This window comes from Folsomia candida, unplaced genomic scaffold (genome assembly GCF_002217175.1).
Source record: "Folsomia candida strain VU population unplaced genomic scaffold, ASM221717v1 Fcan01_Sc003, whole genome shotgun sequence".
In the NCBI taxonomy this organism is placed as follows: Eukaryota; Metazoa; Arthropoda; class Collembola; order Entomobryomorpha; family Isotomidae; genus Folsomia; species Folsomia candida.
The window spans coordinates 5,991,218-6,016,714 of NW_019091195.1; the positions used below are offsets into that span (position 1 = coordinate 5,991,218).

The window sequence follows — 25,497 nt, forward strand, 5'->3', positions numbered from 1 at the left end:
TATGTTGCATTTTTCTGTAAAATCAAATGTAATACATATGCATTTATGTTAAACAATATATGCATAAATAGTATAGTATTTGAATGTACGCTATTAATTAATTAAATCTGCAGTAATATTATTCTGATGTTGGTTGTTAAAAATAAAATAAACATTTTTAAGTGTAACGGTTTTTATCAAATTGAATTTTTAGTGGTGGAAGTTCATTTTAATTTTAAGATAAGAATTTGTTCTAAAGAGATGATGTTTCTTCTTATTTATTACACTTCTGTATGTATTACCACCGACACAACTTGTTAATGTACAAATTATATTTACCATGCAATTTTTCATTCTCGGATGGTAAATGAAAATTATTTTGTGAGGAATGGTTCACTCTTGTTTTTAAATAAATTTCTGAATATTTTAAAAACTCTAAAGATTTTAGTACACTCGAAGTATACGATTTATTTGGGAGATCATAATGATCGTGATAATAAACGTCATACAAATTGATAAAACTTCCAAAAAATCTTGCATCTATTAATACTACACGTACTTAGGCGATATACTTATGAAGTTGCATATCACCCCAAAAACTATCTAACGATGATATTGGCGGGCCGTCAATGATGCTTCGAGAAATTCAGACTAATTTAAAAAGAAGAATTATTTCATGAATGTAACAATAGAAAAAAATGATAAGCATAGATGAGGCACTTCATTAGAACGCGTTGCCGCTGAAATCACTCAGATTCGGCCCGACCATTTTATTTTATTCAGGATCGAAAGTAAAGTCCTATATTTTTGCATAATTCTCAAGGCGTGACTGAATTGCACCGCGGGGTGGAATTATAATTTTCGATATAATAATAAATGACTAGGGAAGGTCCATAAATTATGTCACACAAGAGGGGGCGGTCCAAGACTCCAATGATATCGTGGCTATGTAACACATGTTAAAGGGCGGGTCTAGAAAATCGCGATTTTTGCGTGACGTAATTTAGGCCCCCTACGAGTTGGCATGATTTCAAAAATCTAAAATATATGTTTGCTTAGACGTGTTTCGAAATAGTTTCAATTTATCGAAAATTTAATGAGTTTTAATGTCTGAAAATTCAAACATGTTTTGTTTTGAAGATTTATAGAACTTGGTTCTAAGGGCATTAGCGACTGTCCGTAACTCTGGCTAATATGGACAGGACAAGGTTTTTCCCTATCCTGCACAACCTGGCCAGCGTTACGGACATTCTATTTTATTAGGCTAAACGAGCAACCTGTCGAATACGCAAGTTAGAAACCAGGAATCTTCAAGTTTATTGATGACAAACCAAAAATTGTAATAAATAAAATATATTCGGGTAAAGCATTTTAGATAATACTTGACTTAGGTAAAGTCAACATGAGCGGTACACTAGGCATGATTAAGTTTACAATATAAGACGCGGTCATGGCGCTACTTGTCAGCGTAAAGGACGATATCCCATAAACCTGTGGCGTCATCTAGAACTCCTTCGTCAAAAGTCTGTTGCTGCAGAGTACCACCGCGCCACGGGCTCCATCAATAATTTTGCTGCGCACGCACGTCATGAGTATTCGGCATGCATGCTCGTTGTGGGAGGGACTCGTCCTCCTGGCGGCCGTAAACCGAATTAGCGATAGCATGGGCAAGATGCCCACACGATCCGTAAATGTGTACGATCTGAGGGCGGGATTTGCCTCTGCTCGTTCCCATCCGTGTGTAGAAGCACAAAACCAGTGCCCCACTCACACACACAAACTCGCTCAGCTGCAAACTAGTATAATAAGTTTCGCACTTATCATTGGGCTTATACTGCCATAAAAACGCGCCGGTGGCGCCCTCAACACCAATGAGTTTGCGCAAGAAGGGGTTAGAAAGGCCTCTATAATTACTTACCTTTGGAACAATCGGCTTGCAGGACAAATTCATATAAAAGTTTTTATTACCCTGTTCCGTTCTGCTTGCTCGTCTTCTCTTGTCCTCTCTGCAAAAACGAAAAATAACAAGTCTCAATAAGTTAATCAAACTTGCTTTATTTTTAGTACTTTTTCACCTTAATACCAAACCAACACACGACGGAAAAGTGGTCAAGAGACTGGAATTATAATGTGACATTATCATCATGTATGTAAGTCATATATTGGGCATAGTGAAAGTGAAAGTCTAAAGTTCAAAGTCAAGGGAAGGTGTGATTAGTGCATGTCTTGTTTAATTAAATGAACACCATTAAAATAATTGATATAAATCGTCATCACATTATTGCTGATGACTGCTGGTGGGACAATGAGCAATCGTGTGAAAACTGAAAAGCGGCCGTCGGTCCCTGCCGTGGGGACGACCACTGAGGAGCGAGAGTTGGAGGAATGGGCCCGCCGCCTTGTCAGTCGACCCACCCCCCAGATCGGAACAGCCGGAGCAGGTCAGCCCACCCTCAACAACTTCCTGAACCTCGGCAACCCCACCGCCGCTGCCACCGGAGCTGACGGCCTCCCACCTCACAACGGGTAACCAATGACATCAACATCAAATTACCCTCAGGATTTTGTTAATTTTGATTGTCACTAATCAGTAATCATTATAGTTAATATGCTCAGTATGATTAAATAATAATACGCTATTTTCTTTCATTCTGTAGGTTTGACAAAGATAGTGCCATAGGAAGGTTTACGTGGTACACGGTTGCAGGGGACAAGTACATACCATGTATCTTCAGGTGCAATGACAAATTTTGCTCGGTGAAAATGGCGGAAATTTCAGCCCTTGGAGATCTACTTAGACTACTGCCGGTAGAGCTTTATGAGTGTGTTAATCTCAAGAGTTACTCAGTAAGTCTTTACTTTACATAAGATTATTATTAATCATAATAATAGTTTGCGGTGTTCTAATCTAATGAATTAATATCATTTAACTCATAAACAGGCGAGTAACGTGGAAGCGCGACTACTAGGTCATATCAATGCATGGCATTGTGATGGATTTTACGGCTCTGAAACTTTTAGCACTAAAGAGCAACTCATCCGGGTGGAAGACATTGAGAAATTTTACAATTTTTTATATTTTGCTTACGCCGTGCTCAGTACTGGAGGTCGAAATGAAAACATGGACTACTCGAAATGTGCATTTATAAAAGTTAACTCGGACAATTTGATACCATATACTGTTTTACCGGGCGATGAGAAAGGGGTTCCACTTTTTTATTTTGAAGGTCAAACTGATATTTTAAAGGAAAAAGCTGTGGTAAGAATAATAATTGCATATCTTATTTTGTGATTCATGTATGCGTTGTATTTAAAAATTTCATCATTTGTTGCAGCCGTTGGAAGGATGGGAACTTGCCTATCTTAAAGTGTGCTGTAAAGTGCAGGGTGTGAGAAAAGACTTAATCGCTGGAAATACTTTACAAATAGTAAAAGTGTCTGACCTTCGCTCGTACTTTCCTAGGAGAACTGTTTTTACTGGTAAGAATGAATTATTATTAATTAATTGGTTTTTATTATTTAGTTTACAAGAACTGAATTGATTCGTAAAATAGTTATATGTAAAATGAGTCTTTCTACATTTGAAATGGTCCTTGCTACAAGTAATGAAAGGATAAAGGACAACTTTGCTCAGGATATTTTATTTTTCTGTTACAGAAGAGTGTTGGCCGGATCCTAAATCAAAGTCTTTACTATCGTCAAAAAATAATAATGGTACAATTGTTGCATTTCCCAACAATGCGATTCCCTCCTGTGATAAGTGGGCAAACTCGGTTCCCTACGTTAATCCAGCAGCTCCTAGAAGTAACTGTCCCAGTGGAATGGTTCCCAGTAGCGGTACGACGACGGCCTCTACATTTGTCAGTATTACGGCGAAATCGTCAACCTCTGATCAAGCACCTGTGATACCAGTGAGAAACGGAAGTGCAACAAACAATAGTAGTGTGGCTGTGCGAGTTGCAAAGACAAATGGTGCTCCAAGCATACCAATGGAATTGCAAGCAAAGTCGGATGCTCTTAAAAAAATAAAAGTTCTAAGTCCCCCTCAAGCGTTGTCGCAATTTCAACTCGTCCCAGAATTCAATGATCCTTTAAATCGGGATGGTGCATACTCAATTAGATTGGTAAGGTTAAGCATATTTTGTATAGTAAATAATATGGGTAAGGCAAATAGAAGCAATTATTACTATTATTTCTCATCATTATGTAGATTATCATTGATAAGGAACTGATGCATTGTATCAACTTGCATCCATTTAAAAATGACACGTATTTGGTGGTCCTGCAACAGTTTATGAACCAGTTTTTCCCGTCTATCTCAATATATCCTACGGCAGTCAGTGTGCTTAAAACCTGTGGTGTAGCAACCTTTATGCCAAATCAGTAAGTGCAATTATTGACTACTTTAATTCCGACGTAAATGATTCCAATGTAAATTACGTTGGTATTTTTTCACCTTTATTTTTAGAGCACAAATCCGTACTCTCAACTCTTTTGGATTCATGATTCAGCATCCATGGCAAATACCACTGATTCAAGCAGTGGCAGTCACTCAGGTTATGACCAAGCTGAAAGAAGTGTTTAGACCACGGAATGCTGCCAGCGCTATTCATAACTCAAACTCAAGCAGGGGTGCCCCTGGCCCCAGAAGCAATGGCTACGCTTATACCATCAGATGAAGCCTCATCCTGATAAACCTTAATTTTACATAATCGTAATAATTTTATTGTTATAAGCCTCATGTATGCTGTATAAATAAGTTTGGCTGCCTGTAAATGGTTTACCATACCTTAATTAAATTGTTATACAATGACTAATGTGTACAAGAGAGTATTTAATTGTTTCAACTACGGTCTTTAAATATTTCATATCTATTGTTTTGTTAATTTACGTTTGATATTACAAAAGAGAGAAAGGACAAAATAATATGAGTAAATGATATTCGTATGAAAAGAAACATCCATTTGGCAAACATTCCTTGTAACTTTATTTTCATGTTACATCATCAATTCTTTAGTTAACAGGAAGCATCGTGCAGTAACTTCATATTATTGATATCATATCGTTGTATTATCATTTTGCATAAAATAAATCTGCATGTCCCGGAATTAAATATTTCGCAAGCTTACAAAGTTACACAAAATCGCAGCATTTCTCTACCCAAGACAACTCAACACGAGTTGCATGGTTTAGCAATCCCATTGCCCGGTTTGCAATGTATTTGCGAGGGAATGTACATAATTTTGCCTTTTGGCAAAAATATTATCGTCGTAGTTTGTGTTGTCTTCCTCATCGTGGTGGTTGGTTGGGAGGTTGGTTGTGGTGGCCTAACCAAGGTCCTTTGGGCCTTTTGACATTTCTTTCTGCCATCACCATCCCGAACATATTCATATTTCAAGATCATCTGCCTATCTTACTTGTCCTGCCTCGCTATACAAGATAATCAAGACAGATAACGTGGGTGAGTGATTCATATATTCGGTTTCATGCATATACGGAATCTGCAAAGCGTAGATTACTTACAGCTAGAAATTTTCTAGTAGAAAATAAATCATGCTTTCCTATCCTCTAGTAAATAAGTCATTTGCATAGGCTTTTGATGTCATTGGTTTGCAAGCTGCTATATCTTCTTGAAATTCTCATTTATGCATTTCTGTACAATTTGAATTAATTTGCAATTTTTGCAAACAATTCTTTTAATTCTTGTAACTAGAAAGTTGCAAGTTGTAAAGTAAATATTCTTTGTTGCTTATTAATCTAGACGAAGTCTTTGATATATTATCCGCGTCCTTTCTTTTACAGTTCACAGTATTGATTCATCCTCGGACAGAGAAGGAATGCTTTGCTAGTACTTGAGACTTACTGACGACCAAGTTGTACACGGGATAAAATCATAATATTTCTCGCAAAATGAGCTCACCGCCAAGGGACGACCCGACGCCGACGCCACCCAAGAATGACAACGACGACACGACGCCACCAAAGAATGACAACGACGACCCGACGCCACCCAAGAATGACAACGACGACCCGACGCCACCCAAGAATGACAACGACGACCCGACGCCACCCAAGAATGACAACGACGACCCGACGCCACCCAAGAATGACAACGACGACCCGACGCCACCCAAGACTGATAACGACGACCCGACGCCACCCAAGACTGATAACGACGACCCGACGCCACCCAAGAATGATAACGACGTTCCGACGCTACCTAAGAACGACAACGATGATAACGTCGCGAACGACAATGTTGTAGAAGGAGCAGCTATATCACCCGAAGACATCCAAAATCTTAACACCATTCAAGATTTTGACGTGTGTAAGTCCACACAGCATTTTACTATTACATATATGCATCTCTCAAAAACCCTACGGCTACATATATGGACACTGTCAGTCTAATTTAGACACTAAATTGTCTCTTTTGTATAATTGCAGCTACGTCGGAAAATGTTTCTGAATTTCTCCGTTTCGTCGGCATTCCTGGACATATTATGGATTCTGAGCTTAATCTTCTCTTGTGGCTCATCTTGGAGCATGAACTTCAAGAATTGGACAAGAAGGTTTTGTGGATGGCAGCGAGAAATAATCCAAAGCCAGTTGTAAACAACGATAATGAAGAGGATGACGTCGTGGACAACAACGTCCTCCTAGCACCAATGCAACCAATCATCCTTGACCCTTCTATTCCTAATCCGCGTCCCTTCCTTCCAGGTCGAGAGGACCCATTTGCAGGACTCACAAGCAGAGAGCGGAGAAGAAATGCGTCACATTCGGCGAAGTCTAGGAAGCGTAAGTTTTCCCCATCATTTTTAAATAAATAGTACTATATAGCGTATAGAAAATTTTATTGTTTTTCCGTACCTTTCCGTTTTTAACGCTATGATTTTAGAGATCGAGTATTTGCTACGTACGACCGGGTATAATTTGCCATTTCAGCAACTAAGCGTTGCCGAGAGGAAGTCATTGTTCCAACAATTGGCAAATTCGTCTGTGATGCTGCCCCCCAAGTACAAGTAGGTTACATTGAATGAGATTGCTATGAAATCTCCTAATGTTAATTACTTAATAGATTAAAGTTGTACTATACTGATAGGTTATCATTGTCCTTGATTTTAGTTCAGTTCCTGAGATATTGGACGAGTTGCGAACCAGATCCAGAATTACGGAAGAATTCAAAATTGGGGATCGACTTGGTGGAGGGAACTTTGGGGATGTGTACGAAGTGACAAGTCGCCAATCGAATATAAAATATGCAGCGAAAAGAATCTCCCTCAGTATAAATTGTTTCGAAGAAATGAGGATGACTTTGAATGAATCGAGAATTTTGAAAAGTTTGAACCATGAAAACGTCATTCAATGCTCAGATTCTTGGTTGGAGTTAAAATACGACCCTAGGCACCCAAACGAAAGTGAGGCCGAGCCACTAAAGTTTTACGTCTTGATGGAATTTTGCTATCAGAGCTTTAGTGAATGGATTACTGAAGTCAGAGAAAAGCCTACTTTGAAGTTAATGATTCTTATATTAAAGCAGCTACTTGGTGCAGTTCGCTACTTGCATTCAAATCAAATCTTGCATTTCGATATCAATACTAGAAATATTTTGTGGCAAACTGAAGAAAGAACGGTTTTAAAAATTGGAGACTTTGGGTATATAATATTCTTTAACTAATGGTTATTTAAATCATGTTACGAATTAAATACGGAATTGCTAATATATTAAAATCATGTTGTGTAAATTATTGTGCATAGGTTGGCCATTAAAGGTGACTCATTCCCTTACCAAACAGGAACGCCACCATATGCTGCCCCCGAATGTGTTTTCACCTACAAGGTTAGCTTAATTTAATTTAATTAAGTAAACAAATGATTACGGTCGTGATAATTTTTTAAACAGAGTGACGTCTTCTCACTTGGTGTCACAATACTTGAAATCGCTGATAACATTACTACTGCTCAAGAATTGATTCAGAGACTCGAAGTCAGCGATTATTCAACTGAATTTGCATTCTTGGTATGTCAAATACTATAATAACACTATATTACCGTTTTGTTCTTTTTTACCCATGATTTTTTTGTACTTTGACTACAGAACAATGCTTTGCCCATCGTTCTGAGCAAGAATCCCAACACACGACCCTCTGTTCAGCAGTTTCAAAACATGTTGACTCGGGTTTTGAACCCCCCAGCACGGCCAGTGTTAGAATTGGAACCAGAAGACTATTTGCTTCTACGACCTCCTGTGCCCGACGCTATCCATGAAGAAGATGAAACCGAAAGTGATGACGATGACGATCAAGGAAATGGAAATGAAGTTGAGGAGGATGGAAACAGGGCTCCCCAGGATGACGACGACGACGACGACGACGAAGATGATGATGAGGACAAGGAGTGAATCCTAACCGTGAGGACTAGAACGATCAATAAATAATGTGATATATTATATTGTCTAGTGAACTGTGATAGCAGAAAGCGTATGTATAATATTATAATGAATAATAGTCCTATCTATAATGATCAGAGCTCCTAAAAATCAGTTTATGATTTCAAACTAGACTTCATCAGTTCAATATTATTGTGTTCCTCTATTTTATATTTTATCATGTGCTAATGTTTTTAATCTACAAGGTTGGATAATTTTATCCATTAAAATTATTATGATTCGTCAATGCTGAGCATGTTCCTTTGTTGTATGATATTATTATGTTTCATTTTTACTTACAAAGTACAAAATACAATAAGTGGTTTTTTCCTATGATCCTATTACGTCGAAATGGTAAATTATTACCCTTCCATAAAAATCGAAACTCGAGTTTAAGGTTAGCTTAAAACTGGAAGAAGTCATTGGTTTCTCCAGTTTGAATTCCTGAAATTGGTTCGTGTCCCGTGGATGAAATTCGTGTTTTTCTACATTATTACTACTACTATCGCAATTTTCCACACTTTGCAATTCAACTTGCTTCGCTGCAAAGCCACCTTGAAATTGAATGTTTATTTGGGTCACATTTTTAGGCTCACTGAAGCTGAATTCTATTTTTTGAGAGGATCCCTGCAAATATTTAATTATAACCAATCCATAAAATTACATTACATCTGAACTTCTTTACAACAAACAAATTTAAATTTGAATACCTTATCAGAATTCCAACATGTCTCATCACTCCCATCGAATAAAAATGTTTTTCCATACATCTTCTTATCTCCATTTAGCACGGAGCTAACCCTGGACAAACCCAACGTTAAACAAATTAATTTCATAATCATTTAACTGAGTTTATGATAATTATTGATAATCATTTGGTAAAAATAAACGGCGAATATAATAATAATGAACATTTCACTTACCTATAATCCTTGAGCTCGCGAACTAAGGAGGTCATTTTCTGTTCCTTATTTTAAATTTTATAAAATCTTGTAGCATTCTATTATAGTATTCAACACAAAAAAATGAATGAATTTTATTTACATCAATTGAACAACGTGTTTGTAAAACACATGAAAGAATTGTAAACCGCACAATTCTTCGTTTTCCCCCAAATTGAGATTCTCAACTTGAGAATCTCAAGTTGAGAATCTCAAACACCAAACTTGTCCTATGCAAAAAGCAAAACTCATGCAAAATCGACGTCACCGACTTGAATTTTACTATTAAAATGCTAAACTTGAAGGCAACGATAAAATTAAATTCATTCATCCAATTATTTTTTTAAGTGATTTTATTTGTAGCGAATAAATAAGCTAGTTTATTGTAAGGAACAAACGGTGGAATTTGGATCTGGGACTGAAGTTCCCCCTGCGACGGATTTTGAAGGAGGAGGGGGAAGGAGGACTGGGTGGTTATGCGGCACCCCTCCCACCAAAGATTCTCGTTTCGAAGGAGGCAGACTCGCTTGAAGAATTGCATGTTCACGAACACGTTGTTTCGCATCAGGATTCAAATGGTAAATTCCACATTTTTGGAAACAAGTCAAAACCTATGTAGAACCAAATTTTTAGTCACATAGAAAGCAAAAAAAATGTATGAACGCATATAGTAAAGTTCTAACAGATTCGCCAGATTTCGCAGACGACAGAAACGACAGAGGAATATTATGTTCTTGTGCAAATCTGGTGTGAGCATCTAGTCTCACTGCCCTCAAGTGCTCCAAGTCCCCTTTCAACCCCACCAGGGCAACGGAAGGTTCATAATTCCTGGTTCCTGAAAAGGCTGCAATGACGGTGATCCACTTTCTCAATTCATTCAATGAATTAGAGTTGGTCATGTCGTATGCGAGAAGAAAAAGCTGCAATGATTAGCAAATTGGGTCTTGCATACGTATATCATCCATATATATTGTTATCCAGAAAACTATAAAGTTAAGAATGTGCCAATATCAAACCTCAATTCCATTGATGTAGATGGGCAACATTTTTGAGTTCAAGGCGTTGGATCCAATGTCCACAATGATGAAAGTCACAGTGCCGACAGTTTTGAGACTCATCCTTCGAGCAAAAAAGTCAACCCCCTGCGTCGAATTGTACTGGCTTCCATGAAATGAATTTTCCACAAAACGCTTTATCATACAAGTCTAGTCAAATTATATTCAATATCCAAATTAGAAGAATTATCAATTATGCTTTGACGTTATACATATTTATTCAAATATGCAAGTTGTGATTTACTTACTTTCCCTATGCATGATGTCCCTACTATGCCCACACGAATTTGTTTTCCTTCAAGATCCGTCATGTCGAAATACTCTTTGTTTTTTGTTTATAATTGTCCTTCAGTTAGGTTAGGACACGATTTTATGAATTTCGCCAAAATTAAGGTTTAAAACCGTGGTAAGTTTAGTATGGCCGACATGATGATGGTCATTCATATGGGGTTTTTTGTTGTGCTAATTTCATAATCGATATTGGTTTCTCTATGCACCTTGTGAAGAGTTCCCAACCATTACTCCTGTTACACACTGCTTGTGTGTTAGTACGGAAATCTCTATGAATTTCTGTGTATGACCAATTTTAGATATGCATACAAAATATAAGTTTATTCAAAAATAATATTTTTCGCAATAATCATTATTAAACAAACATGTTGCGTTATAATTTATCCAAGTTTGCTAAGTAAGTACTGCACAATATTCTATGGCATTATCTATAACTATTTATATGCATGGGTACATCGTCTGACTGAAATATGCATATTTGCATATATTATAAGCATATTTGTATGGCAAATATGTTTGTTACGCTGTACAAGAAAAATTCCAGAGAACAAGTGAATATAGGTAAATTTATCACAAAACTTTATTTTCAGTCAATTTATGTAATGCCAGTTCAACAAAAATTGCATATTATTTAGATAATAGACTCCAGTACTAGAAAGTCGTTTTGGTTGCTCAAAACTGGTTTTGATCTCCAGAAAGAATTAAACTTGCAAAACAGCCTTCCGTGACCACCCGTCAAGTCCAGTCCATGTCGTATTATTTATTATGTATGTATGTGCCTAAAATCAAGAAATGGAGGAAGATGCGCTTTTAATTGCTGCTTCATGGATATTTGTGATCTGTCTGTCATTTAATCTTTATGATATACATCAGTTAAGGAATGGTGTATGGATCACAAAATTTTTAACGTACCATTTTCTTTGTATTTTTTGTGTATCCAGCCCCATCCTAAAATTTGCAGTTGACCATGATACGCATATGATATGTATGACCATGCTTTGTTTGCCAAATCGCAGATTAAAACAGACCTTTGTCTTGCATCCTTCGTACATTATATAATTACAAATTTTATTTTCAACCTGAAATACTTTAAAAATCTGTTACAATGAAAATCAGAATTGTAATCCTCTTGTTGGCGTTGATGTCCATCATCGAAGCAAGGCCTCAAGTTCCAGACCAAGTGCAACAATTTTTGCAACAGACATTTTTTAACCCTATTCTTGAAAAAGTAGAACAAGGAGGAGAAGCTGCGTCTCGAGTCATCGGTCATATAACCAATATAACTCGTGGTCACGCTGAACACGACCAGGATGGTCAAAACTCTGGAGTACAAACAAACGGATTTCCAGATTTATCACCCGTTGATCAGATTTTATCCAAAATCAAGGATCAAGAAGAGAACCAGGAATCGTCAACTGATTTGACGACGACTGCATCTACAAATTCGGATATTGAAATTGAACAAGTAACAATAATTCCTACCCAAGCCCCAGCCAAAAATAAAACTCGAATAGTAAATCACTTGGACAAAGAAGCAATTGATAAAATGTGAGCATGTTAACCAGTAAACTACAGCTTAAGCTATTGCATAATTCTCCGTTAATTAATCGCATATGGACTAAAATTAATTTAGGAAAGCCATGTGTCCAGAACTTGTGAATGCCACGGATTTTGAGATTGTTCGATACAGATATTTTGAGCCGAGGGGAGGTTGTTTCCGATACGGATTTCAAGGACCTTGTGGTAATGGCATGAAGCTCTTCATCAAGGAACACGGAAGCATCTATGGTCAATGCGACTGCCGACTAGATGCAAGAATGTGGATTTATCACGAGGAAAGCCTCGCCTGTTACAAAATATTCTCACAGGTATCGTAATTCATTAAAATACCTGATGAACTTCAGAAAATAGATTTTGATTGATTTCTAGGGTGGATGCTCAGAGGGGAATTACATGGACTTGACAGAAGATGGGAAACCTGGCTGTGTAGAAAATCCTTGTGCTGCTAATGGCACAGAATTTTATAAACTCCGTGGCGTGTGCGCCCAGATAGGAAAACCAAATGAGGAAATTTGCAAGGACAATTCTGTGATTGATTTTATTCCGAAGAAACGAACCCCTGATTGCATCAAGACTCAAGGAATTGTCACTGGCGTTGGAATTTTACCTTGCCGGCCGGGCTCAGTTCTAGCCGTTCATGGAAAATGTCATATTGAGGAGTGGGATTTCGGCAAGGAAGATTAGCTTTGAATTAAATTTTTAAAACTTTCATCTCTATTCTGAATCAAAATATTTAGCAGTTATGCATATTTTGTTGAGATTCTTTATTTCTTCAAATGAACAAATATAATGATTCATTAAAGAAAATTCCGCGAATTGTTATAGCCAAGTTTGTTATTCATAATACTCAAAGTTATCTGAACATTGGGTATTACGCATTTGCACGTGTATATAAGGCGTCATCTACGTTTCATATGTATATTAACTCAATACTTTTTATGCACGTGCATATGTACATATGCACATACGTACCAATATATACTTTATAAGACTGTATTATAAAGTTTGCTTTCGTAAATATGTAAATTACTGATGTAGAATATGTCCAAGTGCGAATGATCAAGACGTATTTACTGAATTTTTGCAGGAGTGGTATATGCACATATACAAATTCATGCTAAATTAAGGTCACTGCCAGTTCACGGGATTAAGAATTCTTAGAAGAATCTGTGGGATAAGAAAGATTATGAGGCTCACTTACTATGGCATTCTCACATGGTCGCATAAATTTTCTAATAAAATTTTCCTGACGGTTTCATTCATTTAAATAATTAGTTTAGTGATCATATACAAATACGTGCACATAAAAATAAATATTTCGATTCATTTAAGTAAATTTTATTTTCTAACAATGGAACTTCCGTTTTTTTCGTTTTTCGTATCTCTATTTTCAGTTTTTACTGGAAACGGTACGACTAATTTTAATTTACCGAATAATTCACATAAAAGTACATCTCCTGTTCGTCAAATTATTTTAAATATTACTGGAAAGATGAAAGTGACCCCAACAATTTCAACAACGACGACGACAACAACAACCCAGCTCCCAGACTTGTTGATGATTTTGTGAGTTGAAACCCCAATTCATTTCTCATATTTCTGTAGTTTACAACAATCTTCTATTTAATTAGGTGCCCGATGAGTCAAAATCAATCATCACAACTTCACTTTCGATACTACAACCGAACCAAACGGTGCTATCCCGTTTCCTCCAAGGGACCATGTGGAACCAACATGGCCTATTTTGCGGAGGATGAGACTTATGGAGAATGCGGTTGTCAAACAACTGACGATCGATTGCTCATTTACAATAAGAAGCAAAATCAATGTTACTTTATCTTCCAACAAGTATTCAAATTTGATTCATATTCAAAATCCGACACAATTCGTTCCAAATTTAACATGCTTTATTACTGCTTATATTTAGGGCTTTTGTGGAAAGACACAATGGTTGGACATTACTCGGAACGGAATTCCAATTTGCATAAGAAACCCATGTACATCTCATATTCGAGGCTCAAAGAAAGATTTTGTATATTTTCAATCAAGATGTGTCGAGGTGGGCGAATCCTGGTCTGGATGTGACCAAGACCAAGTCGTGGGATTCAAAATGTTTAGACGACTCCCTACCTGCATAAGTTCTCACAGTATTCCAGCCTCAGCTCGAGCTATCGGAGTACCCACGACCCCTTGTGACTTGGGCTCGGTTATGGCGTTGGATGGTCGATGTAACCCACCATTCGAGTTTGACTAATAATGAGGAAGTGGCTGGATTCATTAATTGTGTATGTTGTTTGTTGTAACCGTTGTTTATTTGAAATTAAAGCTTGTAGCTGCTAATAAAGTAGCTACAATGTATTTTCTTAATGTGCCATCACCAATGATGTACAAATTCTTTACTATTTCACCGAAACTCTAGATTGTAGTTAAGTGCCACTTATAGATACTGTAGTCATTATGCTCTATACCCCCATGATATATAGCACATTCCTTTTATCAGATGCACATTTGACACTAAAGATCAATTTCTGACATTTCCGAACTGCGTTGTAATTTTCACGCACTGATTGAGCACATTGTTTGTAAAATACAAAGGATACGACTTCCATGCATTGGAAACAAGTGAAGTAGACTGTAAACAATGTTAATTTTATTAACTGAGACATTCTTTTTCCGTGACACAGTTAAAATATATTCATCATCCATGAAAGACAGTTTTCTCTACCCTGCTCAAACTAACGTCCGCTAATAAGCCGAAAAGACGACGGAAACAGACCCACAATCTCACATACTTACGTATGCACACTTATGCACAAACGGAGTTGCTGCCAATACAGTGCAACACGTTCTCGTGTTTAAAAAAGTGTTTCTTTCACGCAGGTTCTTGATCTGCTCCCATTTCCATCCATAATTACCTTATCCCATCTCTGCCTCCTAGAACTTTAGATTTTTGTTTTTCCAAAAATAATCTAAAGAAAGAGTGCAATTAAGTAACTGCTATGTATGAACGCGTCTTGTATTTTCTAATCAAATTTGAAATGAACAAATAAATAAACCATTCGAAATTTGTTCCCGGATGGAGGGATTGGTTCATTGGAATCTGTTGAAATATTTTTTTTAAGTCAGATCACTTGACTTCATCACGTCAACTCGTTTTTTTCTAAACCTCGCCCACTACTATGCATGCTATTTCTAGGAGATTGCTGAAAAATGGCCCATGAGACAATTTCAACACATAATTCTGTAAAGAAACTAAACTTTATGTGAAGGAGAAATTTGTGATTTGTAGGAGTTAGTACTACTGAGGATAAGCAGGATAAAAAATGCATGTATTCCACGGAGCCAAAAACTAATCCACTCCAACAAGAATTCCCGTCCTGTGTGATGTAACTCGACATTAATTAAGTAGATTTGTAGCAGTTGAGTTATAATCTTGGTGTTGGTTTCATCAGTACAGCCCACCACCTCACGGATGATTGGATTTTTCTTTTTTTTAATAGGAGCCTTGCTTTCTTTATTATTCATCGTTAATTTACGACTGGCACAGGCCGTCCGGAAATAACCGTTGAATGAATCCTGTGGTGTAAAATGTTTGAGATGACATTTTGCCAAGATGAGATGCTTATCAAGAAAGCACTCATTTGGTTTGGGTTTGCATTAAATCTTTATTTCCTTAAGACCAACCAAAGCTTTATGCGTAACCCGTTGCGGTTTGTTATTCAGTTGAAGGAAGAAAATAAATTGTAAACGACGAGACGGCATAAAAAAACACAAGTCTTTTATATAATTTCTATTCTTATGTTGGGTGAAAGGTCTTGCAACTCTGATGAGTCTCATCTTGCTGGTTGAGCTACTCGGTGGAAATAAGATTTCGATGAGGTGGATGTAATACCCGTCTCATATATTATACTCGGTCTGACTAACTGCTAGCTGCGTTCGAAGGGTTGTGTCAGAACAAAATTCGGTGTTTTGTGTTGTAAATCTACTCCTGCAGTCACTTATCTGCCATGGTGGAAAAATGACTCTGAAAGTCAATACTCTAGTTGAGAAATATCCGCGTCTCATTCCGCCTCATTAGAAGAACAGATTGCTAATTTGGGATTGCAGTTCTATTCGAAATCATAAAAATGTCAATCACGTCAAAGTTGTTTGCGGAATCGTTACTACCCCGAAGACCGTCCTCCTCATCATCTTGCAAATGTGCAGTGCTGATTGGAATCATTTTCATCACAGTTTTACTTTTGATGCCAGCTCCAGCTCAGGCTCAACGTCGTCGATTCCTTATGCGACAAAGAGAGAAGCAAATTTTGGATATCGTGTTGAGCAATACTACGTATGACAACCGAATTCGCCCAAGTCCACTGTTAAATAGCACCACTGGAGAAACCCAAGTTTATGTAAATCTGCTAATTCGCTCCGTGAGCAAAATAGATGATTTCGCAATGGAATACAGTGTGCAATTACTGGTAATTCTTTTATTAATTATTATGTTTGGATTTATGTAGTCACTAATTTTTCTGTATCCTACAATTCTAAATCTCAATAAAGCTTCGAGAAGAGTGGTATGACGATAGGCTCAAATTTGAGAGCTTTAGAAGTTCACAAGCGAGCACCTCAGATTTTCCGCCTTATCTGACCATCGTGGACACCAAAAGGGTGTGGATGCCTGACATTTTTTTCATTAATGAGAAAGAGGGGAGGCTCCACGGGATTATCAAGCCCAACGAATACGTCAGAATATATCCCGACGGGAATGTTCTCTTTTCTGTTCGCATCTCCCTTGTTCTTGCCTGTCCAATGGACCTACAATTCTTCCCAATGGATGAGCAAACGTGTCGTATTGCAATGGTACAGTATTAACGAAACCTTATATAAATACTACTTCATAATTAAATGTTTGATTGCTTATTTTTTTCAACTCATGAAAAAAGGCTAGTTATGGTCTGACAACGGAAGATATAGTATTTCATTGGAAAGTGGAGGAGCCAGTACAAGTACCAAACTTGACACTACCGAGGTTTAATCTACAAGCTGTTAAAACCTATAAGGATGACCGAACAACAAATACGGGAACGTACAGCACCTTGAAAGCAGATTTTGTTTTACGACGAAATTTTTCATATTACATGACCCAACTTTACATACCATGCATTATGCTGGTAATTGTTTCCCAAGTCAGTTTCTATATTGGTGAGTAAGAATATACCTGAGAATATATTTATTAAATTAAAAACCAAAATATATGTGCAAATTAATATAATTTCTATGTATTTCATGTAGATGAAAATGGCAAGTGCTCGTAATTTACTTTTTGTGCAAGGTTTTTAGATGTTGAAAGCGATATAAAATTAATTTTTAGCCGTTCCTGCAAGAACAGCCCTTGGCATTACAACTCGTAAGCAATATTATGATGCTTCCCAATTATAGCAATTGGTCCAAGTAATTTAATAATTGTCTAGTGCTGACTATGGCTACACAATCAGCATCAATTAACAGATCATTGGTACGTATCACGTGTGAATTAAATACTTATTTTTATTATTATCCATACAATTTGGTCTTTCTTGTCTTTAGCCACCTGTATCTTATACAAAATCAGGCAAGCACGACAAGACCCATGCAGAGATGATCCACGCGAGAATGACCCATGTTTTAGACCCAACATCAAGATGACAGAATGACACATAGATATTCTGATAATATTCAGTCCTGAGTAAACGTTTGTGATATCCAGAGCATATTTCAAGAATTGTATGCAATTAAGAAATTTGCGACATTCTCAATGTTACAAATTTCATCGTACCATACTTTGGAATTTAAATTTAAATCTTACATTACTTTTATAATCCTGTCGTTCCTGCATCTTCACATTATTTTATACTTTCAGTGACGACTTATATACATTTTACTGACGGACATAATTGAATGAATAGGGTATGATGCATGTTCGGGGTCTAAACCATGGGTCATATTCACCGGGTCATCTTTGCATGGGTCACATTAATTTGGTTCAGTCGACGTATGGAGCGGAGTGTGTTTGATATTTGTCTTCGCTGCTCTGATCGAGTTTGCATTTGTCAACTACTACAACCGATTTGACAAAAGAACAAAGAAGCTTTGGATTGAGGAGCACGGACACGAGCCACCTCCGCCCGAGGGGTGTGGCTGGCTTTCAAGACGCTACCCGTCCAAGTCAAAAAGGATTGACGTGTGTTCTCGGGTCATTTTTCCAATTTTATTTATAATATTCAACATTTGCTACTGGTCAGTGTGCTTGACTGCCAAATTTTAATCTGACGCATTTAACATACTGAATAAAGTAGTATTCATCTAACAACTCGTCGAAATACCTCTGGAAATAAATGGGAAAATCTGGAGAAAAATAACTAAACTTTGTTTTGCCGAGTTATTTTTGGGCTTCATCCAACTAATTTATATTTTTACTTTTATTCAAAACACATCACATGACAGTATAAATTACATGCAACGTGTTTTACAACTGATTCTACTGTAGTTAAAAGACATGTTTTGTCAACTTACTCTTTGTAGATATGCAAACGAGTCAAAACAAAATGATTTGTCAACTATGTATGAATCTTTATAGACCGACCGAGTTGTTCCCCATCACATTCAAATTGTTCTAAAACTTGGTCATCGTGTAGATTTTTTAGCTCAATTATGATTTGCTTCGATCTAGATGCTAGCGGTTTGGATAAAGGATCATGTATGTGTAATGAGGAAGTTCCAATAAATTTTAAATTTCGGCACGTCGTCGGAACTTATTTTTATGCAGGGTCAATTATTTAGGAAAGTTACAATTGTGTGATCTTGAAACCTTGTGGCCTATTTATCTCTCCTAAAATTGATAGATTATGTACAGAACAATACGCAGTTACTAGCAAGCCTTGCGTCAGCAAAGATCAAATCCATTCTTCGCACTTTTCGGGTGGTGAACAATTGCACATCATATTTTAAAATATAATAGAAAGATGGGAAAGACGGAAAAAATATTTTTTAGCTTGTGTCTTATCATTGTGTCCGCAAACGGAGCCATGTCCAGCTACTCGTTTGGCCAATTTGGGGTAGCCAGCGAAGAAGAGACAAATTCTACCTGGCCCACAAAGATGACTTTCCATGAAACAAAAACCAACTACAGTGAGTAAAAAAAATCTATACATTTTTTTATACAATCGAATTTGAGTCTTTTGAAAATTTTTGCATGTTTCCTTCAGTGCTGGGGTCAACTCTGTTACGAAGATTGTACGGAAGAATTGATCATATGGAAAACTTATTCAAAATAGAATTGAATCAAGTACGTTATTTTTTCTTCGTTATAATTAACATGATTTGTATCGTAGTCATAATTTTTAACAGGTGTATGAGAAATTGCGTGACCAAATTGAAAAGAATTTCCGGAAATGTGACAGACAACGGAGACGAGCAGATACCTCGAAGCTGCAAAATGGTACAAACAACCCCAAAGGTTTTTATGGCGACAAGCAGTCCAACCGGAAAGATAGGGAAGGGAAGAAAGCTGGCAATAAGGACAAGAGGGGCAAGAAGGATAGGAAGCAAAGTAATGAAGGGCACGCCTCATCAGTGGGTCACAATTATTGATTATTTTATACATTAATTAACTAGTCTGATGTACAAACCGTATACGTATGCATTTTTGAGTTATTTGTCAATGATAATAAAATTTATTGTTATAATTCACAAATTTGTTCCATTTCATAACAGCACAATAACAAATTTCAGAGTATAAATGCATTCATGTACATACATTTAAAATATGCTGGTACCTTATATCACAGTTCATAAGAAAATTCCCATTAACAAACAATAGCATATGGAAAAGCTAGTTAATGTTTCATAATAATATTAAATTTCCATTCACTTACTTGAGACGATCGAATATCTGTAATATCAGAATTTTTATGCTTAGACAGCTAATTCATAAACCTAGTCATTTATGGCGAGGGTCATACAGCTATCGAATAATCCGAGCTGGTTGATCTCCGTTTATTTCTTCGGAGGTTGGTAGAGGAACCTGACTCTTTCATTTTGTGAGGTTTGCTCATTTCTCGGGCTGACTTTTTGTTCGTGTTGACATTTCTGTCTCAAACATAGAATATTGTAAAATAGTGAGAACTCGTAAATAGATATGGGTGCACAGAGTGTGTTGCTCACCTATCTTTTTTGGCAGTTCGCCTATCCATCGTCGTTCTTGACGGATCTCCGGCTGAAGAAGACGAGGAGCTGTCGCCGTTTTCTAAGTCAGAGTTATCGATGGGGATCTGGTGATGGTTCTTCTGATATCCCATGGATTGATATGGGAGAGGTGGCGGTTGAGAAGGAGGGTTGATTTGGTAAAGATTACCAAGACGAGATTTTTGAACAGGAATTACAGAGTATCTTTGTGCATTTTCACTCTCTGAATCCTCGGAATCCTGCATTTGTCTGGAATCTCTGTCCATCCATTTGTCATGGGACCCCCTGGGGAACTTTGTCGCCGGGTGAAACTTTGCCACAACTATCTCTTGACTAAAAGTTTCCTCGTGGAATTTCTTGGGGTCGGATATTTGAAAGGTTGCATACGGTGAAATATCATCCAATCCTAAATTTATGTAAGTAAAGATTGTTACCCAAAAAGCCAAACTTTCACAGATAATAATGGATGGTAGAATTATTGCGTCAACTTTTAAATGATTGTAGTTTATAATACAAGTGCGGTCTGCACATATTTAAGGGTGAAGATTGGTCAAGAAGCTATATAGTTGCAATTAAACATGCATTATGTACGCATAACCATACCAGGCGTAGGGCACGGAAGCCCGGAATAAAATTGTTCCTCTGCCGATAGATTTTTCCTTTGTTGTTGTAAATATCCGTAATTTACATCATTGGGTTGTTTTATAACACAGTTCGTCTCCAAAGTAGGGGGTTGTCGCCCTCCTTCATAAATAATAATTATAACTGGCGTCTTATTTAATCATATTACACAAATAATTAGTTATTATGTAGATATTACGCTTCATTAAGGATACAAAACTTACTGGTTTTGCAGTAAATTATGATTGCGATGCTGGACGCAAGGATTGCGACGATGGACAGTACGGTAGGAAGTATCAACGTGAGGTTGTTGTACAGGGGGGAGTACTCGCTCGTCACTTTGTGCTTACTCAGAACATCAAGGGATGGATTATCTGCTCAGATATTGTGCGTGCAAATTTATGATGCCAAAACTTGTTTACTTTAATTTTGTAACAAATATAATAACTGTTTTTTTCGACTTCTTTGGAAGTGGAAAAAATAACTCACCACCGAAAAGCGTAAGTGTAGTGAAAGTCAGTGTAGTGGAGCGAGATGTGGAATAGCCAAAAGTGGTGATCGTAATCTCATAAGGAGTTTTGGGTTTCAGACCGTCGATTGTATATTCGTTCCGGAACTGAATCTTAACATCTTTTCCTGTGTAATAACAATATCAACTCAGAAAAGTTTAAATATACCCAGAAAGTTTCTCTCAAATTAAATTGCATACTTATTTCTATGTATCCATTTTTGACAATTTGGTTGATTTCGCAAACTTTGCAATAAATTTTGAACCACGCAGAAAAATTTGCGAGCGGCATAGTAGCGCTATTAATCGTGCGTTCAAGTATTTGTACTTAATGGGTATGACTTTGAGCGTGAATTTAGCTTTGAACCAATCTGTGTCACCACATACTGGGCGACACGTTTGATGAAATTATTTATGGGAAACTAACCTGGTAACCACTCCGACGACCGCCATTCTTTGAGAGCCACGGAGAACTTTTCCACGGGACAGAAGGTGATGTTGGCGTTGAGGGGGTAGAGATTGAGGAGCACGGAAGTGATATTTGCCACCAGGAGTTCGAGGGGGTGCGGGAATGGGGCGATTGAATGGGAGACGACCACGCTCATTAAATGCGTGTCGACCGACATTCCGACCTCATTGAATCCTACCATGTACATGTTCAAAATTGAGCCGCATGTTGCCTGGAACGATCAAACGACAAACTTTGACACTCTCATAAAAAGCAATATCTAAAGAAAGTCACACTCCATGATCGTAACCTCAAAAGTTGCCTCTCTTCCAACCATACCATTTCGTGGACCTCAGTCCACCTCGCTATTTCATGTTGTCTATAAAAACATAGGGATGACGCATGTATTTACGAATCCGATGAATTCCCTGGCCCATGAATATTATGGCAACAGGAAATGTTTACGTATTCGGGTCAAAAGTAATCACTTTTGCAGATTATAAATTTTCGTTCAAGTTGGCCACTATATTCTGACGATTGATACAAAAATTTGACATATTCCTCGATCTGTTGAATCCCTTGGTCAAGTATCTTGAGAAACATATGTCTTGGCGCAGTCGATTCATATTATATTACATATTATTACAATGCTGTTGAAAAAAATATAAAACTTTTTGTTAATCCCAACGGAGACAAGATAACGCCACATTACTCACTCGGAGATCTTGCTTCGCTCAGATCGAGCTCGGTTTATATCTGTTTGTGGAGGATTGGGATGAAAACTTTACAAATCAAGTCACGTTCCTTTTCACCAGTGGGAAAAGTTAAGCCATCAGTTTCCTATCTTCAGAGGAACTCTGATCCGTTCTTTGTATAGGTCAGTAGCGAAAGATCCTAATTCTCCCAGCACATCCCGGCCGCCTATAGTCACCGTCTTTCCACAGTCTCGAAAGAAAGGCTGCCACGAAGTCGTGACCGTTGCAGTATCGTCGTATCGTCCGTTTGACCAAAAAACTCATTCAAGAATGAAGTGACCATTTCAGAAGACACCATACTGCTTTTTCTACCTAATAGTCAGCTTCTGCTAAATGTTCTTCTTCGCTTTCACCATCGCTGCTGTATTACTCGATTTGATATGATCAAAAACCAGAAATCGTTTTTTTATTGCTGGACTTTATGCCTCTTCATGCTTTTACCAATGAAGAGTTTTGCTACATAATAAAAGTTTGTGAGATGGCCTGCATCACAAATCAAGAGAGAGAGAGAGCGAGAGGAAGCATCAGCAGATCACCTGCCGAAACACGGTGCGATAGACTGGCCATAATTTTCCTTTTAATCTCGCAATGCTTTCACTAAGGAAAACTTTTAAGGGAGAAAGTGACGCGGTTCCATAAGTCATTCTCGTTTTATGCTTTCACCCAACTTGCGATAAAATTTACAAAAGCATCATAATAAAAGATGAACTGGAACGAAAAGTAAACCTTGAGAGTGTAGTTTCGGGCTCCGGGTTGAAAAATGATTTTCTTCCAGTCCAGTATTGAACCGAGAGCTCTAAAGTAAAGGATGAAGCCCATTGGGGGATCACAACTAGAACTCGTTTCGCCGTCCACTGCCCACATGACCAAAATATCTCGGTCAAGAATTTTGTACGATGGGGTGGGAGCACAAGGAGACGCTGCAACACAAAATATTGATATTGAAGCAATTAATGGCAAGATTATTCAGGTTTCATAAAAAATAAAATAACTCTCTGCCTTGATTAAGCATCTCAGTGTCAGGAAGAGTTCGGCTTTTTCAGATTGGTCAAATTACCATGATATTTACACTACAGTCACCCAAAATGAAATCAAAAGACAGGAAGCAATCCGAGAAAGTTTTTTCTTGGTTGAAAAGAAGTGATTAATGAACCGAAACAACAGTCTTACAGCCGTCTTTGCCCAGTGTGTGGCTTATGTACAGCGGACTTATGCTTTCAATTAAGTTGATGGAAGTGTCGTGGATCCCAAAGAAAGGATGCTGCTGCTGCTAAGACCTTTCTTTCGGAAGGACTAAGCGCTGATGTAACCATCGGGATTTTAAGCCAATTTACTCAATCACTAACAGAAATGGATCAATGGACTTGTAAGGGATGCCTTATACGTACCAACTTTCAATACTTTTGTGGTCTCACTGTCACATGCACAAAAAGGAAAGCAAGACTAAATATGTATTCCTGCTCACTAAACAATTGCAACGACTGTATCATGAAACTCTGTATGCACACAGGATTTGTTTGAGTACATATTTGGAGTGTTTTGTGTGGCTTGTTTATTTACACATTCACGGAGAACTGGGCACGATGGCAGGAATCATTTCTCTCCACGCCGATGTTTTAAGTACGAATCTGTTTGAAAGTGACGTATGTATGTATGCACGCATGCAGCATATTGACAGAATGCAGACGACTGGTGAAACACGAATGGTACACTGAGAACAAGGGTGTAAAATGAAGATTCAATCGACTTTGAAATATTCAGTGTCGGCCGAGGGGTGTTGGAAAGTAAACAATAATTTTGCATTTCATGCGGAAGGAAAAAGTGGGATTCGGATTGGTTGGCTGAAGGTGTGCGTAACTCATCTATCTTGGCAAGGAAAGCAATGATAAATCGATACCTTTGACTCGCAAAGTGTAAGTCAACTGCTGCTTTTGAGGTTGGAGGTCCATCCCGCTGATTACTTTTTTGGATGTCTTGGACTTTTTATTCCCGTTTTTACTTCCATTCTTCATCTGTGTGTATGAGCACGTATAATTTCCTTGGTCAGACTTCCTCGTGCTGATGAACATTAAATCGGTTTGTCCAGGTTTTATATAAACATTATTCCCATCGAATCCTACGCGTTTCCCATCCAACGACCAGCTCACAAAGTGCTCAGACGAGGGACCCATTGGAAGGTCGAGGATTCGACAGGGAAGGATCAAGGGATTCCCTTCCCGGATTTCAATACTTCTCGACTGGCCCACAAGCCGTGTTTCGACTGCAGGAAAAAGCAAGAGAAAGTAAATCAACACTTACTTAAATATATGGGAACAAATGGACTTTGGACTCGGAAGTAGTAAATATATTTCTAGAAATATATGTGAAATTTTGCCAAGTCTCGACATATTTCACCATATATCTTCATTTCACTCCCTTAGTCGTCGTATCTCTTCCTCTCTCATACACACCCAAAGTCAAAAGTCAATTACAATAAGCTCAACCAACTCGCACTTGTGCCTTGAGAAAACGTCTGTCATTTAATATTCAGATTTATTGTACAGGAGCTACGACCCCTTTTCCATCTTGGCATTATGCTCCCTTGATTTATAACACTTATATGTTCATGATTTGTCAACTACACAATTGTTCTTCTCTCATGCCCGAAAACCTACTTTACATAATCACCAACATCTTAATAATTTTAAAATAATCTAG

The 25,497-nt window shown here is 37.6% G+C and overlaps 8 protein-coding genes across 10 annotated transcripts in view; 5 read left to right on the forward strand and 3 right to left on the reverse strand.

The window, feature by feature from the left end:
* The first annotated feature begins 1,704 nt into the window (after positions 1 to 1,704).
* Positions 1,705 to 4,940, forward strand: LOC110845461. Its single transcript, XM_022091886.2, has 7 exons — positions 1,705 to 2,505; positions 2,637 to 2,826; positions 2,921 to 3,238; positions 3,315 to 3,459; positions 3,637 to 4,103; positions 4,190 to 4,362; positions 4,448 to 4,940. The coding sequence occupies exons 1-7, from the start codon at positions 2,267 to 2,269 to the stop codon at positions 4,656 to 4,658; spliced, it is 1,743 nt and encodes a 580-aa protein (XP_021947578.1). The 5' UTR covers positions 1,705 to 2,266; the 3' UTR covers positions 4,659 to 4,940.
* A 343-nt stretch (positions 4,941 to 5,283) lies between these two features.
* Positions 5,284 to 8,666, forward strand: LOC110845460 (myosin light chain kinase 2, skeletal/cardiac muscle). The gene is made up of 8 exons (XM_022091885.2): positions 5,284 to 5,440; positions 5,782 to 6,307; positions 6,427 to 6,780; positions 6,881 to 7,004; positions 7,108 to 7,638; positions 7,741 to 7,822; positions 7,886 to 8,002; positions 8,081 to 8,666. The coding sequence occupies exons 2-8, from the start codon at positions 5,890 to 5,892 to the stop codon at positions 8,381 to 8,383; spliced, it is 1,929 nt and encodes a 642-aa protein (XP_021947577.1). The 5' UTR covers positions 5,284 to 5,440; positions 5,782 to 5,889; the 3' UTR covers positions 8,384 to 8,666.
* Positions 8,667 to 8,668: 2 nt separating this feature from the next.
* Positions 8,669 to 9,566, reverse strand: LOC110845462 (nuclear receptor 2C2-associated protein). Its single transcript, XM_022091887.2, has 3 exons — positions 9,334 to 9,566; positions 9,121 to 9,211; positions 8,669 to 9,037 (listed from the first exon to the last, which is right to left on the reverse strand). The coding sequence occupies exons 1-3, from the start codon at positions 9,366 to 9,368 to the stop codon at positions 8,741 to 8,743; spliced, it is 423 nt and encodes a 140-aa protein (XP_021947579.1). The 5' UTR covers positions 9,369 to 9,566; the 3' UTR covers positions 8,669 to 8,740.
* A 120-nt stretch (positions 9,567 to 9,686) lies between these two features.
* LOC110846866 (ras-related protein Rab-28) lies at positions 9,687 to 11,555 on the reverse strand. The gene is made up of 4 exons (XM_022093706.2): positions 10,655 to 11,555; positions 10,368 to 10,556; positions 10,035 to 10,271; positions 9,687 to 9,962 (listed from the first exon to the last, which is right to left on the reverse strand). The coding sequence occupies exons 1-4, from the start codon at positions 10,715 to 10,717 to the stop codon at positions 9,732 to 9,734; spliced, it is 720 nt and encodes a 239-aa protein (XP_021949398.2). The 5' UTR covers positions 10,718 to 11,555; the 3' UTR covers positions 9,687 to 9,731.
* Positions 11,556 to 11,694: 139 nt separating this feature from the next.
* Positions 11,695 to 13,073, forward strand: LOC110846601. Its single transcript, XM_022093407.2, has 3 exons — positions 11,695 to 12,245; positions 12,331 to 12,565; positions 12,627 to 13,073. The coding sequence occupies exons 1-3, from the start codon at positions 11,803 to 11,805 to the stop codon at positions 12,939 to 12,941; spliced, it is 993 nt and encodes a 330-aa protein (XP_021949099.1). The 5' UTR covers positions 11,695 to 11,802; the 3' UTR covers positions 12,942 to 13,073.
* Positions 13,074 to 13,291: 218 nt separating this feature from the next.
* Positions 13,292 to 15,356, forward strand: LOC110846535. 2 transcript variants are annotated; one of them, XM_035848923.1, is made up of 4 exons: positions 13,292 to 13,823; positions 13,889 to 14,105; positions 14,185 to 14,542; positions 14,942 to 15,356. In XM_035848923.1, exons 1-3 carry the CDS (start codon positions 13,609 to 13,611, stop codon positions 14,509 to 14,511), a joined length of 759 nt encoding a protein of 252 aa, XP_035704816.1. In that variant the 5' UTR covers positions 13,292 to 13,608; the 3' UTR covers positions 14,512 to 14,542; positions 14,942 to 15,356. The 2 variants fall into 2 exon arrangements, with proteins under 2 accessions (XP_035704816.1, XP_021949009.1); XM_022093317.2 differs by having other exon boundaries at positions 13,296 to 13,823; positions 14,185 to 15,348.
* Positions 15,357 to 16,092: 736 nt separating this feature from the next.
* Positions 16,093 to 18,648, forward strand: LOC110847973 (glutamate-gated chloride channel). Its single transcript, XM_022095046.2, has 8 exons — positions 16,093 to 16,723; positions 16,806 to 17,105; positions 17,189 to 17,447; positions 17,538 to 17,546; positions 17,617 to 17,652; positions 17,717 to 17,760; positions 17,832 to 17,856; positions 18,272 to 18,648. The coding sequence occupies exons 1-8, from the start codon at positions 16,385 to 16,387 to the stop codon at positions 18,547 to 18,549; spliced, it is 1,290 nt and encodes a 429-aa protein (XP_021950738.1). The 5' UTR covers positions 16,093 to 16,384; the 3' UTR covers positions 18,550 to 18,648.
* A 1,286-nt stretch (positions 18,649 to 19,934) lies between these two features.
* LOC110846867 (Down syndrome cell adhesion molecule-like protein Dscam2) overlaps positions 19,935 to 25,497 on the reverse strand; it is a 38,543-nt gene continuing 32,980 nt past the window's right edge. For both annotated transcript variants that reach the window (XM_035848937.1, XM_035848936.1), the window contains exons 29-37: positions 24,698 to 25,060; positions 23,527 to 23,720; positions 22,025 to 22,277; positions 21,579 to 21,725; positions 21,314 to 21,463; positions 21,072 to 21,212; positions 20,448 to 20,874; positions 20,246 to 20,372; positions 19,935 to 20,175 (exon numbers count right to left, since the gene is read on the reverse strand). In XM_035848937.1, coding sequence (XP_035704830.1) covers positions 20,155 to 20,175; positions 20,246 to 20,372; positions 20,448 to 20,874; positions 21,072 to 21,212; positions 21,314 to 21,463; positions 21,579 to 21,725; positions 22,025 to 22,277; positions 23,527 to 23,720; positions 24,698 to 25,060 — 1,823 coding nt within the window. In that variant the 3' untranslated portion in view covers positions 19,935 to 20,154. The remainder of the gene's footprint in view (positions 20,176 to 20,245; positions 20,373 to 20,447; positions 20,875 to 21,071; positions 21,213 to 21,313; positions 21,464 to 21,578; positions 21,726 to 22,024; positions 22,278 to 23,526; positions 23,721 to 24,697; positions 25,061 to 25,497) is intronic.

Coding starts and splice junctions, on each gene's coding strand:
- LOC110845461 (XM_022091886.2), top strand. CDS start 2,267: ATGACTGCTGGTGGGACAATGAGCAATCGTGTGAAAACTGAAAAGCGG. Junction 2,506..2,636: donor GGCCTCCCACCTCACAACGG/GTAACCAATGAC, acceptor TTCATTCTGTAG/GTTTGACAAAGATAGTGCCA. Junction 3,460..3,636: donor TAGGAGAACTGTTTTTACTG/GTAAGAATGAAT, acceptor TTTCTGTTACAG/AAGAGTGTTGGCCGGATCCT.
- LOC110845460 (XM_022091885.2), top strand. CDS start 5,890: ATGAGCTCACCGCCAAGGGACGACCCGACGCCGACGCCACCCAAGAAT. Junction 6,308..6,426: donor CATTCAAGATTTTGACGTGT/GTAAGTCCACAC, acceptor GTATAATTGCAG/CTACGTCGGAAAATGTTTCT. Junction 7,005..7,107: donor ATGCTGCCCCCCAAGTACAA/GTAGGTTACATT, acceptor CCTTGATTTTAG/TTCAGTTCCTGAGATATTGG.
- LOC110845462 (XM_022091887.2), bottom strand. CDS start 9,368: ATGACCTCCTTAGTTCGCGAGCTCAAGGATTATAG. Junction 9,212..9,333: donor CGCGAGCTCAAGGATTATAG/GTAAGTGAAATG, acceptor GGGTTTGTCCAG/GGTTAGCTCCGTGCTAAATG. Junction 9,038..9,120: donor CATGTTGGAATTCTGATAAG/GTATTCAAATTT, acceptor AAATATTTGCAG/GGATCCTCTCAAAAAATAGA.
- LOC110846866 (XM_022093706.2), bottom strand. CDS start 10,717: ATGACGGATCTTGAAGGAAAACAAATTCGTGTGGGCATAGTAGGGACA. Junction 10,272..10,367: donor TCTACATCAATGGAATTGAG/GTTTGATATTGG, acceptor TAATCATTGCAG/CTTTTTCTTCTCGCATACGA. Junction 9,963..10,034: donor CTGCGAAATCTGGCGAATCT/GTTAGAACTTTA, acceptor GGTTCTACATAG/GTTTTGACTTGTTTCCAAAA.
- LOC110846601 (XM_022093407.2), top strand. CDS start 11,803: ATGAAAATCAGAATTGTAATCCTCTTGTTGGCGTTGATGTCCATCATC. Junction 12,246..12,330: donor AAAGAAGCAATTGATAAAAT/GTGAGCATGTTA, acceptor AAATTAATTTAG/GAAAGCCATGTGTCCAGAAC. Junction 12,566..12,626: donor GTTACAAAATATTCTCACAG/GTATCGTAATTC, acceptor ATTGATTTCTAG/GGTGGATGCTCAGAGGGGAA.
- LOC110846535 (XM_035848923.1), top strand. CDS start 13,609: ATGGAACTTCCGTTTTTTTCGTTTTTCGTATCTCTATTTTCAGTTTTT. Junction 13,824..13,888: donor CCAGACTTGTTGATGATTTT/GTGAGTTGAAAC, acceptor CTATTTAATTAG/GTGCCCGATGAGTCAAAATC. Junction 14,106..14,184: donor GTTACTTTATCTTCCAACAA/GTATTCAAATTT, acceptor GCTTATATTTAG/GGCTTTTGTGGAAAGACACA.
- LOC110847973 (XM_022095046.2), top strand. CDS start 16,385: ATGTCAATCACGTCAAAGTTGTTTGCGGAATCGTTACTACCCCGAAGA. Junction 17,106..17,188: donor AAACGTGTCGTATTGCAATG/GTACAGTATTAA, acceptor TCATGAAAAAAG/GCTAGTTATGGTCTGACAAC. Junction 17,761..17,831: donor CATCAATTAACAGATCATTG/GTACGTATCACG, acceptor TCTTGTCTTTAG/CCACCTGTATCTTATACAAA.